Source organism: Epinephelus lanceolatus, chromosome 11 (assembly GCF_041903045.1).
Source record: "Epinephelus lanceolatus isolate andai-2023 chromosome 11, ASM4190304v1, whole genome shotgun sequence".
Taxonomy (NCBI): Eukaryota; Metazoa; Chordata; class Actinopteri; order Perciformes; family Serranidae; genus Epinephelus; species Epinephelus lanceolatus.
Window position 1 is genome coordinate 4,332,896 of NC_135744.1, and position 23,365 is coordinate 4,356,260.

Here is a 23,365-nt window from a genome sequence, read left to right on the forward strand (position 1 = left end):
GTATAAAGATAATTTTTTAGGATCAGTGAGGGTCAGGCTCAGTCTCCTAATCGACCCATTCCCTAAAAAAGAAAAGGAAAGGAGACCTGGTTGTACTGTATGACATTAGAGCTCTCAATTGTAATAATTTCCTTGTTGTGATTTTTTTCCCTTGCTGTGATTTTTTTTGATTGATTGTGATTAAGATTTACACTTTATAGGTTTGATTATCTTCTCTTCTTTAATGATTATACTTTTGGATGTGATAATAATTAAAGCTGCAGTAGGAAGAAAGCCTGAAGACGGTTGATTTTTGAGTCTCATCTGAGTTAGGTTTTGTTCGTCTACGCCCTGAGCCCCTCCTACCAGATGAGCATGCGAGTATTTTATCCTACTTGGTTCTATTTCTCCCTCTCTGGGAGCCTTGGCTCTCCTTCACCGCGCAGCAGCCTTCCCCATCCCTCCTTCGCGGCCCCGCACATACTTCCGAGCCTCCTCTCCCTCACCGCGCAGCAGCCCACCCCGCACATACCCCGGAGGCTCGGCTTTTCCTCTCCGCGGAGAGCCCTCGGCTCTGCTCCCACGGCTGACCCTCACGCCCTCCGGCCGGGCCTGGCCCCACCTCACCCTTCCCCTCCCTCCGAGGGGAATCGAGTTCTGTCTTCCTTTTTTTGGGTTGTTTAGCCGTGTAGGCAGTTGTAGCCAATGCTGGAATAGCTATTTTACCTGGTGCACTGTTCGCCATTGCCGCTTACTTTCCCCTTCTGCCGGCGGCACAGGAATGCGCATATGCAGTAGAACAGCCAATAGGAACGCAGTGGTCTGAGCTGACCTTTGATTGGTTGATGCACATCGGCATGATACTGATTCTTTAGAGGCTGAACACAGAGCCATGGTGAGGTGCAGAAACTTATTGTTTGTCTCAGACTACTTGATTTACATTATGCTTAGAGGATATTATAAAATTTTTACTCAATTATACCAAAACAATGTTGCCTACTGGAGCTTTAAGACAGGTACTAAAAACTTATGCATCATTTTTTTATTCTGAACCATTTTCAGTACATGATAGGGTATAATTGGCTTCTCTGATCAAGGCACCAAAGCTTGCTTGTGATAGGACAAAATTAGTATCATCAGCAAAGAGGATGCGTAATGTAGTGTCAGACATCTAAAGAAAAGAAAAGAGGCCCAAGTATCCACCTTATTTTCAAACACGGAAGTAAAAATAGTGATCAACTTCTGTTTTTTTGTGCGCGACTTCCGGTCAGCTGCTTTCCCTCATGCTTTCCCTTACCGGAGCTAACGGTGCAAGCTAATTTTTTTTCAATTTTCAGTTGTTTATGTTAGTCAATCAGTTAGTTAGTTAGTTAGTTAGTCTGTGTATTTTGTATAACGTTAGATAACTGTGCCCACGTTTCCGTTATAACGGAAATTTATTCCCTCTAAACGCGAATAAATCGCACGTCAATCATAAACTATGAACCAAAAAAGCACAATCTATCCCGAGTGAGACAAACTGCTTTATCCCCATCTCCAGTGTACCAGCAGAGAACCTGCAGAACCGAATCAGCGAAAAAAACACACCGGGCTACACAGCCTCTCTACCTGAGCAGCTGAAGCTGCGGCTCGCACCCTCGACACACAGACACACAGACAGTGCTTCTGCATGCCAGCCAAACGTGTGCGCAACTGTGAGAAATAAATATGTGAGGTGTACGCTGCTTTTCTATCTTTTTTTTCCCTTTTCTTTCTTTCTTTCTGTCAGCGACATACACTCCTAACACAGGACGGGTTGTTTTAATTGACTGAGTTGATCGTTAAGCCATAGTGATGCACGGATCAGCTCCGATAGCACCCGAATCAGCATGTACGCATCAACCATCCAGCCGTTACAACATGATTGAGCTAGCAAAGCAGTTTTGTGTTGCTATGTGTGGTATTTATTCAGTTTTGGGAAATCACAATGTCTAGAAAGCATCAGTGGCTGCAGCTGACAGGGACAGCTAACGTTAACACTAGCAGCAAAGCTAACATCAGGATCGCCATCCGTTAAAAGCCTCCCGTTGTCGGATACGACATGAAACTACTCCAGTTAGCTCACTCATGTTGTAACTAAGACATCCGCTGGAGAAAATATTTTTTTCACGGGCCACTTTGTGGTTTAGTGAGTTATTACAGACACGGCTAACGGCTAACAGCTAACGGTTAGCCCAGCTAATCTACGATAACCATGTTATTAATTACACACAGAGAAAATACTAATGTTTGTTCAGTCATTGTGTTTATAGACTTTACAAACATCAGATTAGTCTAAACGGTGATATAGTGACGTGAAAAATGTGATATATACATATATATAGCTAAACTCAGCAAGGTAAACAACAAGGCGATTCCCATTTACACAGTGGTAAGAGTGCTGGACCGGAAGTGTCGCACAAAAAAACGGAAGCTGGCTGCGTTCTGTTTTGCCTCCGTGTTTCCGTGAAAAATAAGGTGGATAGAGCATTGGGGCACTCCGCAATACAGTTTGATTTTATTTGACATACAACCATTTATGAATACATACTGATCTATGTTCCTAAGGTAATCACTAAGCCAGCTGATAACCACATCCTGAGAGCCATAATGGTGTAGTTTGGACCTAAGAATGTTATAATCTACTGTATTAAACACTTTTGATAAGTCCAAGAATATCATTGTCCAATGCTGTGGTGATGTTATCTTTAAGCTGAGCCATATATGTTGAAATCCATATTGATATCTACAGGATGTTGGTATCATTTAGGTGTTTTAATGGTTGTTTATAGACAAGCTTTTCCAAAACTTTGGAGAAGCAAGGTAGTGAAGAAATTGGCTGGAAATTAGTGAAAAGACTAGGATCCCCTTCCTTGAATAATGGTATGACCTTAGCAACTTTCAGGACTTTTGAGATAACCCCAGTTTTAAAGATACTGATAGAACATGAGTTAGGAGCTTACTAATTGAAGATGCCATTGTTTTATAAGCCTAGCTGGAATTTCTTTATAACCTGCTGCAGAGTTATTGAGGTTCATATAATGTCACGTGCTTCCCTGGATGCAGGGGGTTCAAGTCTGGACAAGGTGGGAAAACAACCAATAATGTTATCAATAGGACTTACTTCTGTATCAACCATTTTTTCCGCAAGTTTGCCACCCACATCGGCAAAATAGTCATAAAATTCATTAGCTATATGTGAAAGGTCAGTATATGAGATGTTGCCATCAAAAATTTGAAATGGGATATACAGTAGGTGGGGTGAGTCCCCTATTGTCACAACCTTTCCTGGTGGTACAAGCACAGATAGAGAAAAAAGTAGATAGGGATCAGAACAGTAGGGTTTGCAGAGGATGGATGGATGGAGTAGTAGTAAAAGTTTTTTAGCTCCCACTAAGACCCTGTTATTCTCTACCCTATTTTCTATTTACAAAGTAGACTATCTGCACCTTTACTGCCAATGTTACCAACAATGCGGCAGAAAATATGTCAAAACCTGCCAGACAAACCAAAAAGGAATCAGCAGCAGAGTGCTCCACAGCTAATGCTAGCGGATGCACTAGCATAACAGCAACAGACATCTTGCACCTAGTAAAAGTCATCATTTGTAACACTGGACACCGTGCTGGACAAAATTCAAGCCATTGTGGACAGGGACAGCACTTAACTGATCTTGAGTCCAGTATGGAAGAAGTAAGCCAACGTCTGGAGTAACTTGAAGCTACATGCTCCTCGATACAGGAAGACAATAGGTGGCTGAAATCTAAACTCTCCGATTTAGGGGGACACAGTAGGAGGCAGAACATTGGCACTGTGGGCTTACCAGAGTCCGTTGCGCAACGTACTGCCTTTCTCTTCCAGCTTCTTGTCGGTATTTTCAGTGATCAAGTACTTCCAACCAACTTCATCCACAACCTAATTCCTTGTTTTCACTTACATATGCATGGAGATGAGGCAACCGGTAGTCCATTCATTCCTATGGGAATCTCTGAGATATCCAGTGTGCCTGCAAAACTCCTCCCCTCTGTAATAATTTGCCTCAAGTACATTAAAAAAATGTTAACTTTTGTGGTAGATTTTGGAGAGACCGCAAGACAGTGTGCTAGCTTAGCTAACAGGCTGCTAACTGGCTAACAGGCTGTTTTCTTCAATTAAGTTGCCTGTGTTGATTGTCAAGTGAGTTTGAATAATTTGTTATTTCATTTATGACTCATTCAGCCATTCATACATCTTTTTAATGAAATATTTCACCAAACATGCCGCATACCTAGCAGGCCAACATATTGAACTTCCTTGCGTTGGACACTAGAGGCATCATCCATACATTTACAGATCTACCAGTCCCATCTGTAAGTGGAAACAAGACATAAAGGAGAGCCCTTCCACTGCGTCATAAATACTGAACAATGGCATGCGATTTGAAATTGATTCAGTGACTTGCTAAGATGGACAATCCGATATCTGTGAGTATCATACCAAAAATATAAATATCCCATTCATTTCCCCTTTTCCTTATTAATGCCTTGATCACATCAACTGGCTGGGCTTTTTGATATGTGTCTTTTCTTCCCATTTTTTTATGTCTTGTGCTTGTGTGTTTTTGTCTATTTGCAAAGTTAATCACCAGCTACAATATAGTATAGCTGGTCAGCTCGCCTTATTTAATATTTCCCTCTCTTTTTATTTATATTTATTTTCTGTGTAAGCAGACTTAAGATTACTGAAGTTAAAGTCGCAGTGTTGTGGGCAAAAATTTAAGTTAACCTACTATTTTTTGATACTGCTCATGATTGTTCACTGGATGCACCTTGTTCTAATTATGCCATCCTATGGTTATAGGGTGAACTTTTAACCTAAGTGGGAGAGAGTATTGGTAGTTATTTTTGTTAAAAGATCAGAGTAGGGGTAGTGGGTAGGGGTTAGTTGGGGGACATCTGACAAATGTGTGTGTGTGTGTGTTTGTGAACATGAAGGGGTATCTTCGTTTTATTAGTTTGAATGTGAAGGGGCTAAATCACTAAGTGAAAAGGAGCAAGGTCTTCTAAAACTTAAAGCAGCTCAAGCCTGGGGTAGTTTCCCTGCAAATGGGCAGCAGTAGCTCAGTCCATCAGGAGTTGGCTTGGGAACCGGAGGGTTGCCGGTTCAAGTCCCCGCCCGGACCAAATATATAGAGCGTGGACTGGCAGCTGGAGAGGTGCCCTTGAGCAAGGCACCGAACCTCCCAACTGCTCAGTGCGCCTGTCATGGGCAGCCCCCCACTCTGACATCTCTCCATATAGTGCATGTATAGGTCTGGTTTCTGCATGTGTGTGTATGACAACAGAGTGAAAAGATTGAATTTCCCCTTGGGGATTAAGAAAGTATAAAAAAAAAAAAACCCTCTGACCGATGGCAATTGGGTAAATGCTAGGTATGATATTTTTTTCATTCTAATGTTAAAGGAAAGGCTATAGGGGCACAGCTATCCTTATCATTAAAAATATTCCTTTTGAGCCCTCTGATGTTATAGCAGATAAAAATGGACACTTTATTATCATTTCAGGCAAACTTTACAATAAGTCCGTGACACTGACCAGTGTGTATGTGCCTAATGTTGATAATGTACAATGTTTAATAGATTTTTTCCCAACTCCCAAACCTCAACTCTCATTCTCTAATTCTCATATAGGGGATTTTAATTGCTAGATGGGTACTGTGTTGGACCACTCCTCCACCACGTTTAGCAAATCTACTGGGTATATTAAGTAATTTCTTGATGACTTTAGTGTCTCTAATCCATGGCGGTTCTTATACCCCACATGTAGACAATACTTGTTTTTTTCTCACATCCACCACAGCTATACTCGAATGGATTCATCATTATAGATAATTCATTAATTTCAAATCTTAAATCCTGTAGTTATGAAAGTATTATTTTTTCTGATCACACACCCGTAGTTGACTTTTCCAGAGGCTGGATATGCAAGAAAACACTGGAGACGTGATCCTTTGCTTTGCTGTTGCTACAGATAAGAGTTTTCTTACACACATCTCTACATACATTAAAATATACCCCATTCACCCCTTAAACAAGCATATGTAAGGGGTGAAATTATATCATTTGCAGCAAACAAAAATAAGTGCTCAAAAGAGAGAAAGAGACGTTGCCAATCAGATTTTAGACATAGACAATATGCAAATTCACCCTCCTTTGAACCATAGGTCAGTAGAAGTGAGTGCTACAAGCATGATGAGATGGCAGGTAAACTCCTGGCCAACCAACTTTGTGGCTTGAGAGCAAAGTAACTTATTGCTGGTGTACCGACAGATAATAGGTGTGTAACATTGGATCATAAAATGATCAATGAGAATTTCAGAGCTTTTCACTCAACTTTATATACTTCTGATTGTACAACAGATTTAAATATTATGGACAATTTCTTCAGCAACCTTGGAATACTGTGCCTTCCTCAAAACCTGAGAAACAACTTTGATGCTTCCATAACCCAGGAGGAAATTATTACAGCAATACCATCTCTGCAGTCGGGTAAATCTCCTGGCCCAGAAGGGCTCCCGTCAGACTTTTTTTAAGAAATTCTCTGCCAAACTGGCTCCCTTTTTATGTTCAGTGTTCAATGACTCCTTTGACTCTGGTGCACTCCCTCCTTCATTCAGTCAAGCCTGTTGCTTCCTTATCTCAATTGTCAGAAATCTTTGGTATTGCCAAAAATCACTTTTTTAGATTCTTACAAGTCATCAATCAATCTATTCAATCAATTTTATTTATAAAGCCCAATATCACAAATCACAGTTTGCCTCACAGGGCTTTACAGCATACGACATGAATTATATACAATGTTTAGTATCACAATGTCCTCATGAACCTCCAGTCAATCCTATTGATGTATTTCTCTCTGTTAACCCCATTTTAAAAGGCATTATGTCTCCTCCACAATCTTATTTCAAAGTTTCATTGCCCCTCGATGGCGGCTATAAGAACTGCCTGGGAACAAGACCTAGGCTCTACTCTCACTGATGACACATGGGACTCAGTCCTTAAATGTATTCACTCCTTTTCCATTTGTGCACGTCATACACTCTCGCAGTTTAAAGTGATCTATTGTATCCACATATCTAAATCCAAATTGGTGCGAATATACCTAGATGTGGACCCTACATGTGATAAATGGAAAAGTGCACCTGTCATGCACCTTCACATGTATTGGGCAAGCCCCTCTTTGGTCAATTTTTGGAAATTAATCTTCCAAAAGATATCTGACACCCTCCGTCACCAAATAGTGCCAAATCCCTTGAGTGCCATTTTTGGCATTGCCTCTGACTTGGATTTGTCTATGGCAAAACTGAATGTGTTGGCTTTCACCACCCTATTAGCCCGACGAGCCATCGTACTTAGATGGAAGGATCCAGCCCCTCTAAACCTGCCAAGAATTCAGTTCAATTCAATTCAGTTCAATTTTATTTATAAAGCTCAACATCACAAATAACAATTTGTCTCACAGGGCTTTACAGCATACGACATCCCTCTGTCCTTTGGACCCTCACAGCGGATAAGGAAAAACTCCCCAAAATACTATTAAAAATGTGTTTAAACCCTTCAAAATCTAAAATTTAACAGTACTTACTGATAACATTAGTGCAAAAATGTACCGCTATAATCATCTTTGTAAAAAATATATTTTTCATGAAATGTTGGCCCTGTAAAGATATGTCCCAGATTTTTGTCAGCTCTGTCAGATTTCTACAAAAACATCATTTATTCAGGCATAAAATAGGTTAACTATATCACAAAGACTCCTATCTCACTTCCTGGTTTCCAAGAAGGTGTGGATGCTGCTTAAGTACTTGTTAACCTTCTATTTTATGATAAATTTATTAAACAATATTGCAATCAGGTATGTCTCAACCATAACAGGACAGCTCTGTAGCCTTTATAAATCCAAACTGAATAACAATTATGGTTTAGAAATATATATTTATAATATATTAAATATATTTTCATTAGTATTAGAGAACTCTGAATTGAAAAATAAAATGGCTCCTCACTATGACTGCTGTGAAACTGTCAACTCTGTCAGATCTTTGGACTTTGACCTCTGACATTAATCATGTATGCTATTTAACACTTAAAAACCTGGAGTGACATCACCTTTCTTGTGCTGCTTTCAGACACCCACTGTAAGCATTCAAACCTTTGAACCCTGAGCAAATTGGTGCAATTTCTTTCAAAAACATGGGGAAAAAGGCAATGAGCAACTTGATAAGAAATGCTCAACAAACTGCAAAAACTTAATAGATTTTTGAAAAGCTAGGGAAAAACTATTTATAATTATCATTATTATATATTTAAAAATATGTTACAGAATTACTTTTTTTTTCTTTTTAAATTCCCAAGTCATTTCCTTGTTTGTTTGTTTCTTTGTTTAACTTCCTTTTCTTTTGTCCTTTTTTTATGTTTTTTTTTTTTTTTTTTTTTTTTTTACTTATTTTCTTGTTTCAAATTTTCTCTTTTTACTAATTCCTTACTAATTTTTGGGTCATTTCTTCTTTCGTTGGTCATTGCCTTTGTCCTATGTTTTTGGAGGAAACTAAGCCCATTTGCTCAAGTGTCAAAAGCTTAAGAAAAAAATTGAATTACTGAGAGGTCAGCCCATTACAAGATTTAAGAGGCAAGATTTTGATCTTTTATAATATATTTTCCCAGCCTAGTTGGAATGTAAATATTAAGGTTTTGTTCCAGTTCTCAAGAACATGCACTGGACGATTAATTGAGAAAACAAATCAGCAGATGATGTTAGTAGCAGCCTCAACTTATTAACAACCATTACACACTTAAGTTCCAGGCATCTTCATTAACCATACAAGTGCACAGTACTCTGAATTAAGGCATAGGGTTCACGGCTGCAGGAGAGACTTAAATTCAGAATCTCATCAAAGCAAATATTTTATTCCACATCACAACCACAACATGATGAAATTAAATAATAGGAATGAAAACATGTAACATAACACAAACTTTGGCATGAACACAAAATGGCACATGAAAGAGCGATGTGATCTGTAGTATATAAATTACAGTAATGGCTGACTTTGTGCAATAAAGCACATTTAACTTCTATCCCTGCACTGAATATCTTTGGGATACTTCACACCACCTTCACAGCCCATAAAACATCCAGATACAACATCAAGCGTCGGTCTTCATTCAGCATCATATAAATATATCTCTACATCTGTGACAATCAAAGTGAAGCCATAAACATGAATTTTCAAATAAATAAATATATAAAGAATAAAAATGATGGTGCGCACAATAAGGAAATAATGTCCAAAGGAAGATTGAAAAGCAAAACAAAAATTCTCTGTTTAAAAAATGAGAAACAATTAAATAAAGTCAACATAATGAAAATAATAACCCAATCTTTCGGGTGGTCAGAGTATTGTGACTTCCTGTATTTGGTATGTGTTATGTGTTGTAGGTCCTATGAAAAGTGGATGGTATTATTTTTTTCTTTGGGTCTTAAACATGAAAGAGCTTTGCCCTATATACTTTTTCCATAAATCTTTGTAAACAATCTTCATCATAACAGTTCATTTGTCCATAATTTGTTTCTTATTCTTACATTTTTAATGGTACATTATTGCCTGCATAAGCAGAGTGGTTTTCAGCTCATGGATTTGTTCCTTTCATCACTTTCATCACTATGTATGAAGAGAGAGGAGCAACAAGTGCTAATATTCATTTACCCCTGTGTGAACGTCAATGTGTTCCCTCTGTCTCATCTCGGCCCTGCCACAGAGCCCAGGCCGGCCTCCTCCCTCCACATAAAGTCCTGCCGCTCGCCTCTGGCCAGGCTGCTCTCCACAGGATTGTGCCTGTACCCAGATCTTCCGTCTGGGCAGAGGGAGAGGCTGAGGCGAGCCGTGCCATTGCTTATCTTGAACAGGCCATTAGGACTGAGGAATGCTTCTCTTTCATTTCCTCCCAGGTTGTTGACTGTCTCCAAGTCATTGTAGACTGCAATGTCGCTTAGGTGCTTCCTTCCCTGCAGTCTTCTCCTCCTCCTTAAGAAGATAATACCTGCCACCAGAACCAGCACCAGGACAGCCAGAACACAGGAGACAGTGAGGGTGGCAGAGGAGGGCTGGGAGGCTTGACGCAAAGCAGGCTTGAAACTGGGCTGGAGCGTGAACTCACAGCTTGGACCCATAAAGCCCTTGGGGCACTGGCATACTGGACCAGTGAAGTGGGTGAAGCAAGTGCCACCGTTCTGGCATGGGCGGGCACCACAGGCATCTGAGCGCACACTACAGTTCTTGCCAGTGTACCCCAGGGTGCAGGAACAGGTGTAGTCATTCACACCATCTTGGCAGGTTCCAGCATTCTGGCAGGGGGTTGAGGCACAATCATCAATGTTGACCTGACAGTTGGCACCAGTGAAGCCTGCCTGACAGCGGCACAAGACACTCTGGCCAAGGTCCAGACACTCACCACCTGCAGAGGGGAGAAATACTCTGTTCAGCATCCAGGAGATCAGGGATGACCATTCGATCACACTGAGAGTGTTAATGGGATTATATTCAATACTCATCCAATAGGAAATTACAATGGAGTGCACTGATGCAGGTATCCACAGTGATACCTTTTCACTAAAACAATTTCATATTCAGCAAAGAAACTGATGATTTGCACTTCAGCCACAAGATGTCGCCAGAGGGGAGGCCTCTCCCACCCACTCACCATTCAGACAGGGCTTGTTGCTGCAGCGGTCCAGCTTCTTCTCACAGTTGGAGCCAGTGTAGCTGGGAGGGCAACGGCAGGTGTAGCCTCCAGTCATCGTCTCTACACAGGTGCCTCCGTTGAAGCAGGGACCATCTGCACACGTCATGGCAATGATCTCGCAGTTCTTACCGTAGAATCCCTGTGGACAGGTGCATGAATAGTCGTTCTCCAGGTCCTGTGGGCGGAGGAGGAAAAAGCTTTACATAAAGGGGGAAGTCTGGAGCCTTCTATCTCTGGAGCTGTTACTTTGTTTTGAAAGGTAGGATAAAGGATTACACCTTATGAAAGCTCTTAATTTTCAATTCATTCAGATGAAGCCACGGCATGAAGTTGAAAATTTACGGTTTCAGTAGTCTAGCAGACACTGACAACAACTACTGAATTATAACTGTAACCTTTTGTATCACTGTGCTTGCATTAAAATCTTTGATTAATCTTTTATTTTAGTTTTATCATTCTTTGTTTGATTCATGAGGTTAGAGGATACTGCTTAAAATGAAGTTTTCCAGCAGAAAAAAAGTTGTGTTTGTAACACTGAGGTGTTTTGATCAGTTGACATTTATTTTAAGATGTTGGTCAAATTCGAAAAAACTTTCCACATTTTTGAGTAGGATTGACTTTAAAAAAAGTTAAAATATCATAAATAAAATAATTTGACTGCTTAATGTCACCACAACTTTTGAATAAATATTGAGTTGGTTCAATTTAAGCTTTTAGAGGTAAAAAGCAAAGCAAATCATGTTGGTTGTTCTTAAGTTACTTGAGTTTGTCAGATTGTAAAAGACTCATAGGATTGACTCAATAATGCCAGAGTAGGAACAACTTAAAAATGCATGCAAATTGTTCCCTTTATTTTTTTTAAGTTGAGCCAGTGGATTACTTTTAAGTGTATAGTATTTATCTATAATGTATATATTGGTAGTATTAAAAATTGTTTTTATAAGTTACTGTTCTTGTTCTTTTGCTGGTCTGATGCTTAAACTTCCCTGCATGGGATTGATAATGTTCATCTTATCTGTGATAGTCTTGTTTATTTATTGCAGCTATTTTATTATTAGTGCAACTTTAAACTAACACACTTAACCCCTTGTATACTCACATTGCAGCTGCCTCCATTTTTGCATGGGTTGCTGTCACACTCATTGGTTTCCAGCTCACAGTTGGTGCCTCCGAAGCCGGGCCGGCAGGTGCAGGTGTAGCTGCCCTGGCCAGTGTTGGTGCAGGTTGCACCGTTGGCACAGGGCTTGTGGTTGGTGCAGTAATTGAGGTCCTGATCACAGAAGAGGCCCCCCCAGCCCTCCTGACAGTTACACTGCCACGGCTGGCTGCACGTCCCATGGAGGCAGCCTGGGTAGCGTACGCATTCATTACAGGAGGGGCCCTGCCAGCCCATGCGACATGTACAGCCCCCTGGGGCCTCGCAGTAGCCATGCCTCTCACTGCAGTCCGCCGAGCAGATGGCTGGAGAGACGAGGGGAAAGGAGGGTGTGTGATTACAATAGGCAAGCCTTCTCATACATCTCTCTCTCACACACACACGTACAGGGCCCCTCGTCTGACCCCAGCCCTGCTCCAGACTTCACTGTTGGTTAAGTATTAAGCCAAGCAGCTGGTAGGCACACTGCCGAAGAAAAATGCTTTCTTTTATCTCATTTTACACACACATGCACACACACACACACACACACACACGCGCGCAAACACACCCAAATCACCTTGAAAAATGTGTGTGTGTAATGAAGCCCACAGCTCTTTCTCTCATTGTAACAGAGAACAAAAGGCAGATGGAACACCACAGACCATCTTGCAAAAGAGTAAAACACAGCACTACCGGACATCGCTCAGATAAAGGAAACATTCTGTATGCTCTGAAAAGATTCTTGTCTGTGGAGGAGATCAGAAACCAGCCTGAGTAATAAGATAAAAACACTTTATCCATGCCTCAACAAAACCTGAGCCTAATTTTCAAGTCTTCACAATCAGAATTTACTTCCAAGTAGGTTTTTCACTTACAAAGAATTTGTTTTTGGTTGCTGGTGCGTATACTGAACATACAATAAACATATTTGTGAGTAAGCAGAAATGCCTTAAGTTGTTTCCACTCTCTAAGGCAAAGTACTGTAAGACTCAAGAAGAGGTTTAAATTGTCTTGTCTTGCAAATATTCAGTCTCTTAATGTTACTGTTTTGTGAGTACGCACGAATGCCTTTGGTTGTATCCACTCTCTACATTCTTTCAGTGTCTTTACTTACTCAGATGTTTATGTGGTGTTTTGTTTGTGTTGATAGAGTTTATTATGAGGCCTTCCTCCTTTTGAATAAACACTTTTCAGAAGGATGCCATTTACTTAATGTGTTTATCATACTGTTTTTTCCCCTGGTATTTCATGCGGATTGTAGTATTGAATTGTTTTGATTTTGTTTTTCATAGTTAGTAACTTTGTTTTATACAGTGCTACATAAATAAAGTTAATTATATGGAGCTATTGTGACAGTTAGTATTAACTCATTAATGAGTAATTCAGTAAATATTTTTTTCTGATATTATAGACGACTACAAAACAACATGAAAACATGTTGACCTCTACTCTACTGTAGATACTACAAGCATGGACATTGTAGTGGGGGTCAGGGGTGGGACTACCCAGGGCCCTATTGGGAGGGGGCCCTTGAAAAGCCTGGAATGGAAAGTTTGGTATTGTCTGCATTGTTTTTTTTAATTTCTAAATAATTAGTTCACTTCAATTTTATTTATAAACCCCAATATCACAAATCACAGTTTGCCTAAGAGGACTTTACAGCATATGACATGGAGTGGATAGAAAAACTCCTCCCAAAAGAACTTTGGGAGAGAAGAAGTTTATAAATATATATACCTTATATTTATTTATTTATAGATATAGATATACAAAGACAAAGCACAAAGACTACTTCAGTGCCCTCAGTGTCCTACAGGATATGTGTAGTTTTTCTCCCTCACATGTTAGCCACCAAACTGCATCCAGGAAACTTATACAAGATTAAAATACCGTGTTCAATGGCACTTCGGCAGGCTACTTATTAATAGGCTATACACTTACGCTCGGAGCAGTAGTTTCCCTTCCAGCCCTCCAGGCAGATGCGGTTGCCCTCTTCGTCGCAGGTGTAGTGGCCCAGCGTGTCGTCTCTCGGCCTGCAATAGTCAGCACAGCCGTCTCCAAAGTAGTACTCGTCGCAGTAGACGTGGTAGGAGTAGCGCAGCTCGCTTTGTTCGCCAAAGTGCACGTCCTGGGACCAGTCCTCACCGATGGCAAGTCTCCTCCTGGTCGCCAGACGGCTGACAAGGTTGTTTTGGTTGTCTGCAGTGTGAAGGGACATTATAAACAAATGTTACCTTGCAAGGAAGCTGTGTGCGTCAGATGGAGAGCATTACAGAACATGTAATTTATATTGGCTTAAAGTTTTATTGATATCACTGAATACAGTAGACTATTAGTGAATCGGCAGCAAGAAACAACCTACCCGTGTACTCAGTCGGAGATTCAGCATTCCAGGCTTCAATGATCAACGAGAATGTTCCCTGGAGCAGAAAAAACACGCGTTTAGTGCTTTGAGGCGTAACAACAGTGACGCATATAGTAGCCTATTTTATTTCTGTATCTGACATTAATAAATGAAATGGCAGATAAACTGTGTCTCACTTATGTATTCAGTCATGTCCTCTCTACAGCTTACAGCAGCCAAGAAGCGCTATGGTCGTTATTGTAACTATAATTTCGCATTTACCGGCCACTTGAAGTGGAAGGGCACCCTGATGGGAGCGCTGCTGGAAATGGAGGTGTGATCGGCCCTGATGACGTTGGTGTGTCCGGTGCCGAAGGTGCACGGCGGCTCAGCGGAGATCACATCCTCCGGGTGTTTAAGGCAAATTCTGAAAAATATATGACAGTCCCTGTGTCTTCTGCAGATGCGTTGCGCTGTGTGGAATGAGTTTATTTTCAGCTCAAACACACCAGAGGACAAAACCTGTAATGACAGAAAAACAAGGTATGAGGCGCGCTGTGCGGACACATTGAGACTCTGTTATTTTAGCACAAACAGAAATTAACTTACGACGTGCACTAAGGCCAAAGCAAAGAGGTATCTCAGGTGTACATTTGCCATTTCTTCTCAGAATTTGCTTTCCTGTTGTAAGTAGATGTCCGCATTCGTCGTGTTCGATAATATTCCCAAACGGCGCTGAGGAAAAAATCAAAAAACTTTCATCACTTTCAGTTCTATGATCCTGTTGGTGTCTCCCAAGTCCTTGTCTCCTGCAGACAGTCCTCCCTGCTGTCCTGTCTTTTGCACTCTACTTCTTTTGGCTCTACGGCGCAGTTGTCGCTGAGTGGCTTTTTATACACTCTGATGCTGCGCGTCACAGGCAGAGAGGTGGAGCCGGAGCAGACCTCAGGGGAGCAGCCTGACTCAGGGGGCCTGCCGGGGGATTTAGACGACCCACATCACACCTGGACAAAGTCCTTATTAGGAATATGCATAAGCTGCCGCAGGACAGATATGTTTGGCAGTACTGCATGAATCTTAACCACCCGGGAGAGTTTAAGTCAGTGTTGGTGATGGAAAAAGAGCAAGTATTAGTGATGGAGAACTCTTATTTTCTACGCGTGAGTGTCTGAAAACAACTACAAGCCTCATTAAAAAACGATAAAAAAACAAACTTGTCATCCACGAGAATATATACCATCATTTAGGCATTCAGATCTGGGAGATTTGTCAAACAGTGAGCGTGCCAGGACATTATCCAACTACGGCCTCCTGCATTTCATCAAACATGGATTTCAGCATTTAACTTTAACATCAATTTATAGCTCATTGTTTATAAGGTTCTTTTTTTCTTGCCCACATAACAAAGATCAGAGAGAAGCGGGGAAGAACAGCGTATAGCTTTTCTTTCTTTACATCCAACATTATAATTGCTCTGACGCGTGTGGGGTGACAAAGAGTGGGCAGGTCCCAGATGAGAATGTATTGTGCGTCTGGCGGCTATTCAGGCCTCTTCTGATGCGCTCCTGGGCCTGAAAAGGGTGTGGGGGAAAAAAGAAGGGGGGCAGCTCGCGTGCGTGTGTGTGTGTGTGTCCTGCAGAGTTTGGGCTATCATGTTGCTTTTGTCTGGACCTCATGCGAACAGCTGTATGGTAATCAATGGCACATGGTCGACAGTGTGGGGCTCCAAACCCGACTATTGTCTCCTCAAAGCGTCCACCCCCAGCGCACAGTCTCTCTCTCTCTCTCTCTCTCTCTCTCTCTCTCTCTCTCTCTCTCACACACACACACACACACACACACACACACACACACAGTGCTAACCCCGTATTGATTTAGGGAGAACTGGTCTGCAGGCGGTTTCAGCATCTGTCGCTGGCAGGGATGAGGTGGAGGGTAAACACACCTAAACTGTTATTTATACAGCAGAGCTGTTTCAATCCTCAGCACTGATATTTAATATAACAATAAACAGCCTCTAAATTAGTGTCATAAGATGAGTTTGAGCCTCAAAAATAAACTGACAGTTTTGATTTGCGTTTGGCTATTTTCTCTCTGAGGCGAGTTAAACCACTTCTGTGGTTATACATCAAGACGTAAATAATTGATATAAAAAGCCAGACTTATTCAGTCAGTGGACAGTCTGTGAATACATTGACATAAAGTCAAAGATGTCAACATGGCAACCACATGAGTTTATCAGACACTATACAAACGTGTGCGCTGGGGTATGTGTATGTGTATGGGGATAGTAGGTGGGTGGGTGACGGTCCCATTGACATTCTAATGAGAAAAGAGGACGCGTGCCTGAGTTGACCCCCTGTATATCCTGGCACACTTCCCGACAGGGCAACAAGGACAAACCAGGGAGGAAACATACACAGCTGTATGTAAATTAAGTAAGTAAAATGGCTGGAGCGGTCTCTCGTTCTTATTCATGATCAGCTCACAAACTTCTGTGTCAAACGTTGAGTCCAGAACAGTGGCTGTAAAAGAACGACCAAACATCTTCAAGGACTTTCAGGGGGTCCCTTCAGGGGCATAAATATAGACAGTGCAGGCAGTGCGGTTGCACTGTGGCCCATGGGGTGGAGGGGCCCGACTGCCACCTGGAAATAGGCCCGTATTCAAAGAAGAACTCACATTAAAACAAAAATGGTGCTATTTTCCATACATGCCCTAAATAAGGCAAACCCATCTCCATCATGGTTTTCTGGTTTTGTAAAACAGTGTCAATCTATAACAAATTATAAACTTATTCTACATAATCTATTTAAAAAAAACTATAATTTACCAATTGAACCAGTTGAACTAATAATTTCCAATTTTCTTTTGTAGATTTGTCTTATACAGATATGTAATGATGATTGCTGTGTAATATGTATGTTAATGTGTCCAATATCAAGTATCTGCAAGTAGATGTAACATAAAAGCGGCAGTAAGACACACTGTTGTTAAAATATATACACCTAACACTCTGTGTGTGTGTGTGTGTGTGTGTGTGTGTGTGTGTCTGTGTGTGTGCTTCATAACTTGTAACTAGGGCGTAATAGGGCCCCTCATAATAGCATGCACTGGGGCACATTGTAACTACCTTACGCCACTGGGTCCCTTATATGACTAAGACAATTTCCACTTACAAACAAAGCCAAATAAAACCAATTAAATTACAGGTTGTATCGGACCCACATAAATTAGTCAAAATTGATAAAGTGAAATGAAAAAAAAACTTGTTTAAAAAACAACAACTGAAAAGTGGGTGTGCATGTGTATTCATCCCCAATGCTATGAAGCCTCTATATACTGCAACTAATAACCTTCAAAGTCACATAATTAGTTAAATAAAGTCCACCTGTGTGCAATCTAAGTGTCACATGATCTCAGTATATATACACCTGACCTAGAAAGGCCCCAGAGTCTGCAGCAACACTATGCAAGGTTTACCATCAAGTAAATGGCACTATGAAGTCCAAGGAGCCAGTGGCATTTGCAATATTTGAAGACACTGGGGGTCCACTTACAGGATTTTTTTTGATTGAACATTCTCTATTTTGATGCTGTTTAGGTGCTTAGGTCTGGCGACCCTAAAACACTTTTTTTTATTATTATTATTATTAATTATGAATTGTGATAATAAAAATATTTGTAGACATTTGTAAAAAGTATTGAGTAGAAACAGAATACTTTACAACTGCTATCATTAAAAATGCATTGACTAGAGTAGGAAAAACAGTTTGATATATTCATATGACATATCATATGATATATTCATGTTGACAGTTGTCGACTGTAACGAAATATATTATTTAAATACAAGTACAAACAGAATGACAGATTATTAGATACAGAGCTTTTTTATTATTAGGCCTATTTTTATCTATCTATTTAAGATTGTTTTGTGGGGCTTTTTGCTTTTATTATAGAACAGCTGGAGAGTGACAGGAAACTGGCTGGATGAGAACACCACTCACCAAAACTCAGGGACCAGACAAGACGGACAATGATCAGAGACTCCGGCCTTTCAGATCAGGTGTATATATACTGAGATCATGAGACACTTAGATTGCACACAGGTGGGCTTTATGTGACTTTTGAAGGTAATTGCTCACCAGGTCTTCTTTAGAATTTTTTTTCAAGGTTTTTTTTTCATTTCACCTATTTTGACTACTTTATGTGGGCCCATTACACTAAATCTAAAAAAAAGACTCATGTAAATTACAGGCTATGATGCAAAAAAAATAGGAAAAACACTAGGGAGGTGAATACTTTTGCAAGGTACTGTATGCGCTGCAACCATCTACAGTACCGGCTGCATCTTTCCAAAGGGGAGGATAAGTGTGTTTTTGTGTCAGGACAGCAGATGGACCGTGCACCCTCTCTGCTGTTGTCAACTGTATTACTTGCAGGAGTGTGACATGAGTGTGCCACAGGGCATGGGAACCAAAGAGGAGTCATGTCATCCCCCTTGGACCTCTCACCAGTTTGAGTGGCCGGCATCTGCCTCATCTACAGCCCACAGCAGCTTGGATATCCTTCTCCCCAAGGACACTTCGAGAAAGAGAGGGGGAGCTGCTGCAAATCTGACCCCTGCAGGCTCTCAGGGGAGAAGTCAGCCTGTTGTGGCCACTTCTGCAGTCCCAGCCTGCTGTCTGACTGTTGGACAATAGGAGGTGTGGAATGGGAGTCTGGCGGCTTGTGATGCTGTGTGTGTGTGTGTGTGCGTGTGTGTGTGCATACAGCTTCAAATTTGTGCGTCATTTGGTTGATTGTTTCATCTCATTAAGACGGATACCTAAAAGGGCACACAGCCCTGCCACATCCCCATTGTGCAAATTTATGGTTGAGTCAAAGGGGCGTGAGGTATGTGGAGGTGCATTATAAGGCTAATCACTGGCTGGCAATAATATGGACAGAAATACTGCACTGTATCTAATGGCTTCCCTTGTGAAATCAGTGTTCTGAAACAATTTAGGCTATTGTTGTTTCCTTAGGCCATCTGTGCCCACTCAGTTAATCTACATTAACTTCAGCCCTCCTCCAGACTCAGCAGGTTTACAGTGATACAGACAGAACTTCTGTACTTTTCCTTCATATTCCTGTGTACTTTTACTTCAGCGTTCCTCCAGAATCTGAAGTCTCTCCCTTTCCTTATTGCTACAACACATATAGAGCCTTTACATCCTCTTTTAGTCTCATGATAAGATGTCTTATGATTAGTCAAAGTGGATTTATTCACAGTGTGCATTTAGAAAATCCTCTCTAGTCTTCTGACTACTCAAAGCGCTTTTACACTACTGAGTCACATTCACCCTTTCACAATCATATTCACACACTGGTGGTCGAGGCAACCATATAAGGTGCCACCCGCTACTCAGTAACCATTCACATGCTCTCACACCAATGGATCAGCCATCAGGAGCAATTTGGGGTTTCAGTATCTTGCCCAAGGATACTTCGACATGCGGACACGCTGGAGTAGCCAGGGATCAAACCACCAATCTTCCAATTGGTGGGTGACCCGCTTTGTCTCTGAGCCACAGCCACTCAAAAACAACAAATACTGACCAAAGTGATTTACAGATAGAAACTGAAATGACATTTAGATAATTAATATTAAAGTAAACTGGTAGATAAATGCAACAGACAAAAAATGAATCACAAATGTTTGTTGCAGAGTCGTAAAAATGTTATCAAGGCCCCCTAACTGACATAAGCATCACATTTTGCTCAGGACAAAACATGAAGTTATGTTAATTATTGCAGAGGCTAAAAAAGCACTTTGAAAAAGCTGTGTTTTTTCCATGAAATGTGACATTTCTTTCAAAATAACATGTTTCCTTTACAATTAGTAATATTGTTCACTTGTTGTACCATTATTTAGATTTATTACATCAATGCCAGTATGTACCATTCATCACCAACTATCCATCAGTTCAGTTCAGTCCATTTACTTCAGTATTTAATCAGTACCACTTCCTCTGTCCTTTCCTGCAGGAGAGCTGGGCTCTAACATTTTCCACAATAATATCATAAAGTTGATTATTGGAGACATGCAGGCCAAATAGTTTTTTCATGACTGGTAGTTAGTTAGTTAGTTAGTTAGTTAGTTAGTTAGTTTACTAACTTAAGTCCAGTATACACTGTGCGGTTTTGGTCTGTCCCAGGCAAAAGATGAGCATCATGAAAGAAAGGTGACAATATCTTTGGTCATGGCTCTCAAACGGTAATAGAATAGAATAGAATAGAATAGAATAGCCTTTATTGTCATTATGCATTCCTGTACAACGAGATAGGTGAGCTACTCCTTTAAAGTGCCAACATGTACAAACAATAGACAATACAAATGCAATAAATAATACCCATCACTTCACACATCACATCATTCACACAGACATCATTCACATAAACGGTGGTCCTATATCGCACAGTGAGAGAGGTACAAGGATGGCCGTTGTCACGTGATCAAAGTCAGCCTAGGATAAAATTCTGACAGTGTCAGAAATTTGGGATGACCATCTCACTGTGTAACTGCTGTGAAGACCTTCGTTCACCAACCAACCAGTACAATCACACACATCATTTTGTGTGTGTGTGTATTTTCAAAGATTCAGTCAAAGTTGCACTATAGTTCCATAAGTACCTCACAACCCATAGACCATTCTTCTGCAGTGGCTGTGTATAGGTAAAAGGTAAAGGTAAACTGACAGACATTTTATATAGTGGTTTTCTAAGAAACAATGTGATTATTGCCTTTCCATATGGAACAAACAAATCTGTCTCTGTGAGTAACTGACCATGTCCCAAATCCTCCCCAAATCAACATATACCATGAGGTAAATAAAACAGAAATGTTTGGCTTAGCAGCAGATGATGTTATGTTGGGGCACAAAAGGGGGCATGATAATTATTTAATCCCGTCCAAGATGAGCAATAGATCTGCCTTCCTTAAATCCCACCTTTCCTCGCCAGCCCAGACTCTGTCCTGCAGCAGCCTCAGTGACAGATGGTAGATGAAAGAGGGAGTTGGGAGGAACAAGCGAATGAGAACAGGTGGGGGTGAAAACTGAAGGAAAAAGAGAGGGCACAGAGGTCAACTGGGGCATTAGAAAAGGGGAGGAAACTTACATATAGACTTGCAGGGGACAGATCGATGGATAGATTTTTTTTCCTTTTCACTGTGCCTCTCTAAATCTGTCTTTTTTTTGCCGGATGTCAGCCAACTCTGGATCGTGAAAAATATGTCTACAGGGTAATGCTTGGAGAAAGAGTGTATTAACACACAGTATAATGGCTGTATTGACATGTTTCGGAAATATTTTGTTCAATCAAATTGCCCTCTTATTTGCAATTTGATTTAATGTACTGTAATTAGTTTTAATGTGGTGAATATGATCTGAGTCAGTTTTTGATCCTCAACATTTTTTCTATTGATGTAGCACTGGATTCAACCACATGAGTGCAATGTCTCATGTAAAGAGTACAGAGAAATGCAGCCTATAAAGGAATTTAATAATTGAGTTTAATCAGGCACAGGTTTAGTGTAAATATTCACTCTCTAAGTAAAATAGACCAAGTTTTATTTTATTCTAAAGAAAGGAGATGGGGGGGTGGAATTAAGTAGAATACAGTTTTATAGGTACTTAGAGTGAATAATTCCCTTTCAAAAAAGCCTTAGTCTCAGGTTTAAGGGCTCACACAATGTGAATACAGCTGCCTATTCAGGACCCCACCCCCCAGCCACACACTAATGTTGCCCCCTGCCTTCCAGCTATGGAGGAAGCTTGAGCAGACTGTTGAACTCCTGCTGCATCCCGCCCTCCTCCCCTCCCTGTTGCGGCACGCCAGCTCGGCCCCGGCAGCTGTTTAGCCAACTAGACTTGGCAGAAGGGGCTGCAGAGGAACAATGCAGTGTGACTTGACTCTCCCTCTTTGTGTGTGTTTGTGTGTGTGTGTGTGTCAATGTAAAGAAAAGACTGTTATTGTTCACTGTAAGCAACCAAACCTGAATTATCAGTTGCATCAATGTCTTTGCAGCTCAAATGAGTGCATTAAGCAGAGGAGCCACAGCAGAGCAAAAAACCTTTTTGACCATTTGTGTGGTCAAAAGCACAAGGAGATTTCTGCAACCACTTTTGGTAATCTGAAAACTCACAGCAAACAATCTGTGTCCTGACTCTATGTGATGCACAAATCTGTAGTTATCATTAATGTTTTTGCTTACATATACTGAGCAGCTGAGCATCACTTTAAAACCTTGATTATTCCCCGATTGTTGAATTGTGAATGAAATATCATTTTTACCCGTACTAAAATTGCAAGCGTTTGAAAGAAATCCCCGTTACATGCCTAAAATGCATTTCATAGAATTGAACTTGACAGTTTCATTCTACCTTAACTAAATACTGATGTGTAGATCTGCTTGGAGCATAACTGAGTCTAATTACACAACTGTAGACTACATATGACCATACTCAATTCCCCAAGGAGTGTGTGAAGCAATAAAGCCATCAATATCAATAGAAAGATAGGATGGGACTCAAAAGAAACTTACATTTGTGATGATAATAATGTTTCTGGTTCTGGCCCTGCAGGGTCTAAAAAGCAATGCTACTATATGAATGGAGCACCTCAACTATCTGGACTAAGACATTATTTCATAAATCATCAATACGTTGTTCTGGCCATTCCAATCAGAATGCTAAAGACTCAACAAGGAGTGCAATAAACCCAAGCAAAATAATGTTCCTCACTTGAACTGTTGAGATTAATAGGGAGCATATGACCAGGCCACTCCACATCACTGAAATATGCACCTTGATGCAAATTCTCCTTAAAAATGCATCCATTGTCCTTCTCAATCTAATCACTCTAATCAACAGTTTTTGGAGCACCTTCAAATAAACATTGTCATGACCTGGCTCACAGGCCATGACAAAAAGGAGAGACACACGTAGTATCAACTGAAAAAGTGCACAAATTTATTATTAACAGAAGATAATTGCACAACAGAGTTAATTTATGAGGTGTGTAAGTCTGGGTGTCAGTGTGTCGGCAGGTGAATGGGTGA

At 40.8% G+C, this 23,365-nt stretch overlaps 1 protein-coding gene across 1 annotated transcript; it reads right to left on the reverse strand.

Moving 5' to 3' along the window:
- Positions 1 to 8,920: 8,920 nt before the first annotated feature.
- On the reverse strand, positions 8,921 to 15,110 carry dlb (deltaB). The gene is made up of 7 exons (XM_033611186.2): positions 14,869 to 15,110; positions 14,542 to 14,781; positions 14,278 to 14,335; positions 13,857 to 14,114; positions 11,877 to 12,238; positions 10,736 to 10,952; positions 8,921 to 10,489 (listed from the first exon to the last, which is right to left on the reverse strand). The coding sequence occupies exons 1-7, from the start codon at positions 14,917 to 14,919 to the stop codon at positions 9,774 to 9,776; spliced, it is 1,902 nt and encodes a 633-aa protein (XP_033467077.1). The 5' UTR covers positions 14,920 to 15,110; the 3' UTR covers positions 8,921 to 9,773.
- Positions 15,111 to 23,365: the final 8,255 nt, after the last annotated feature.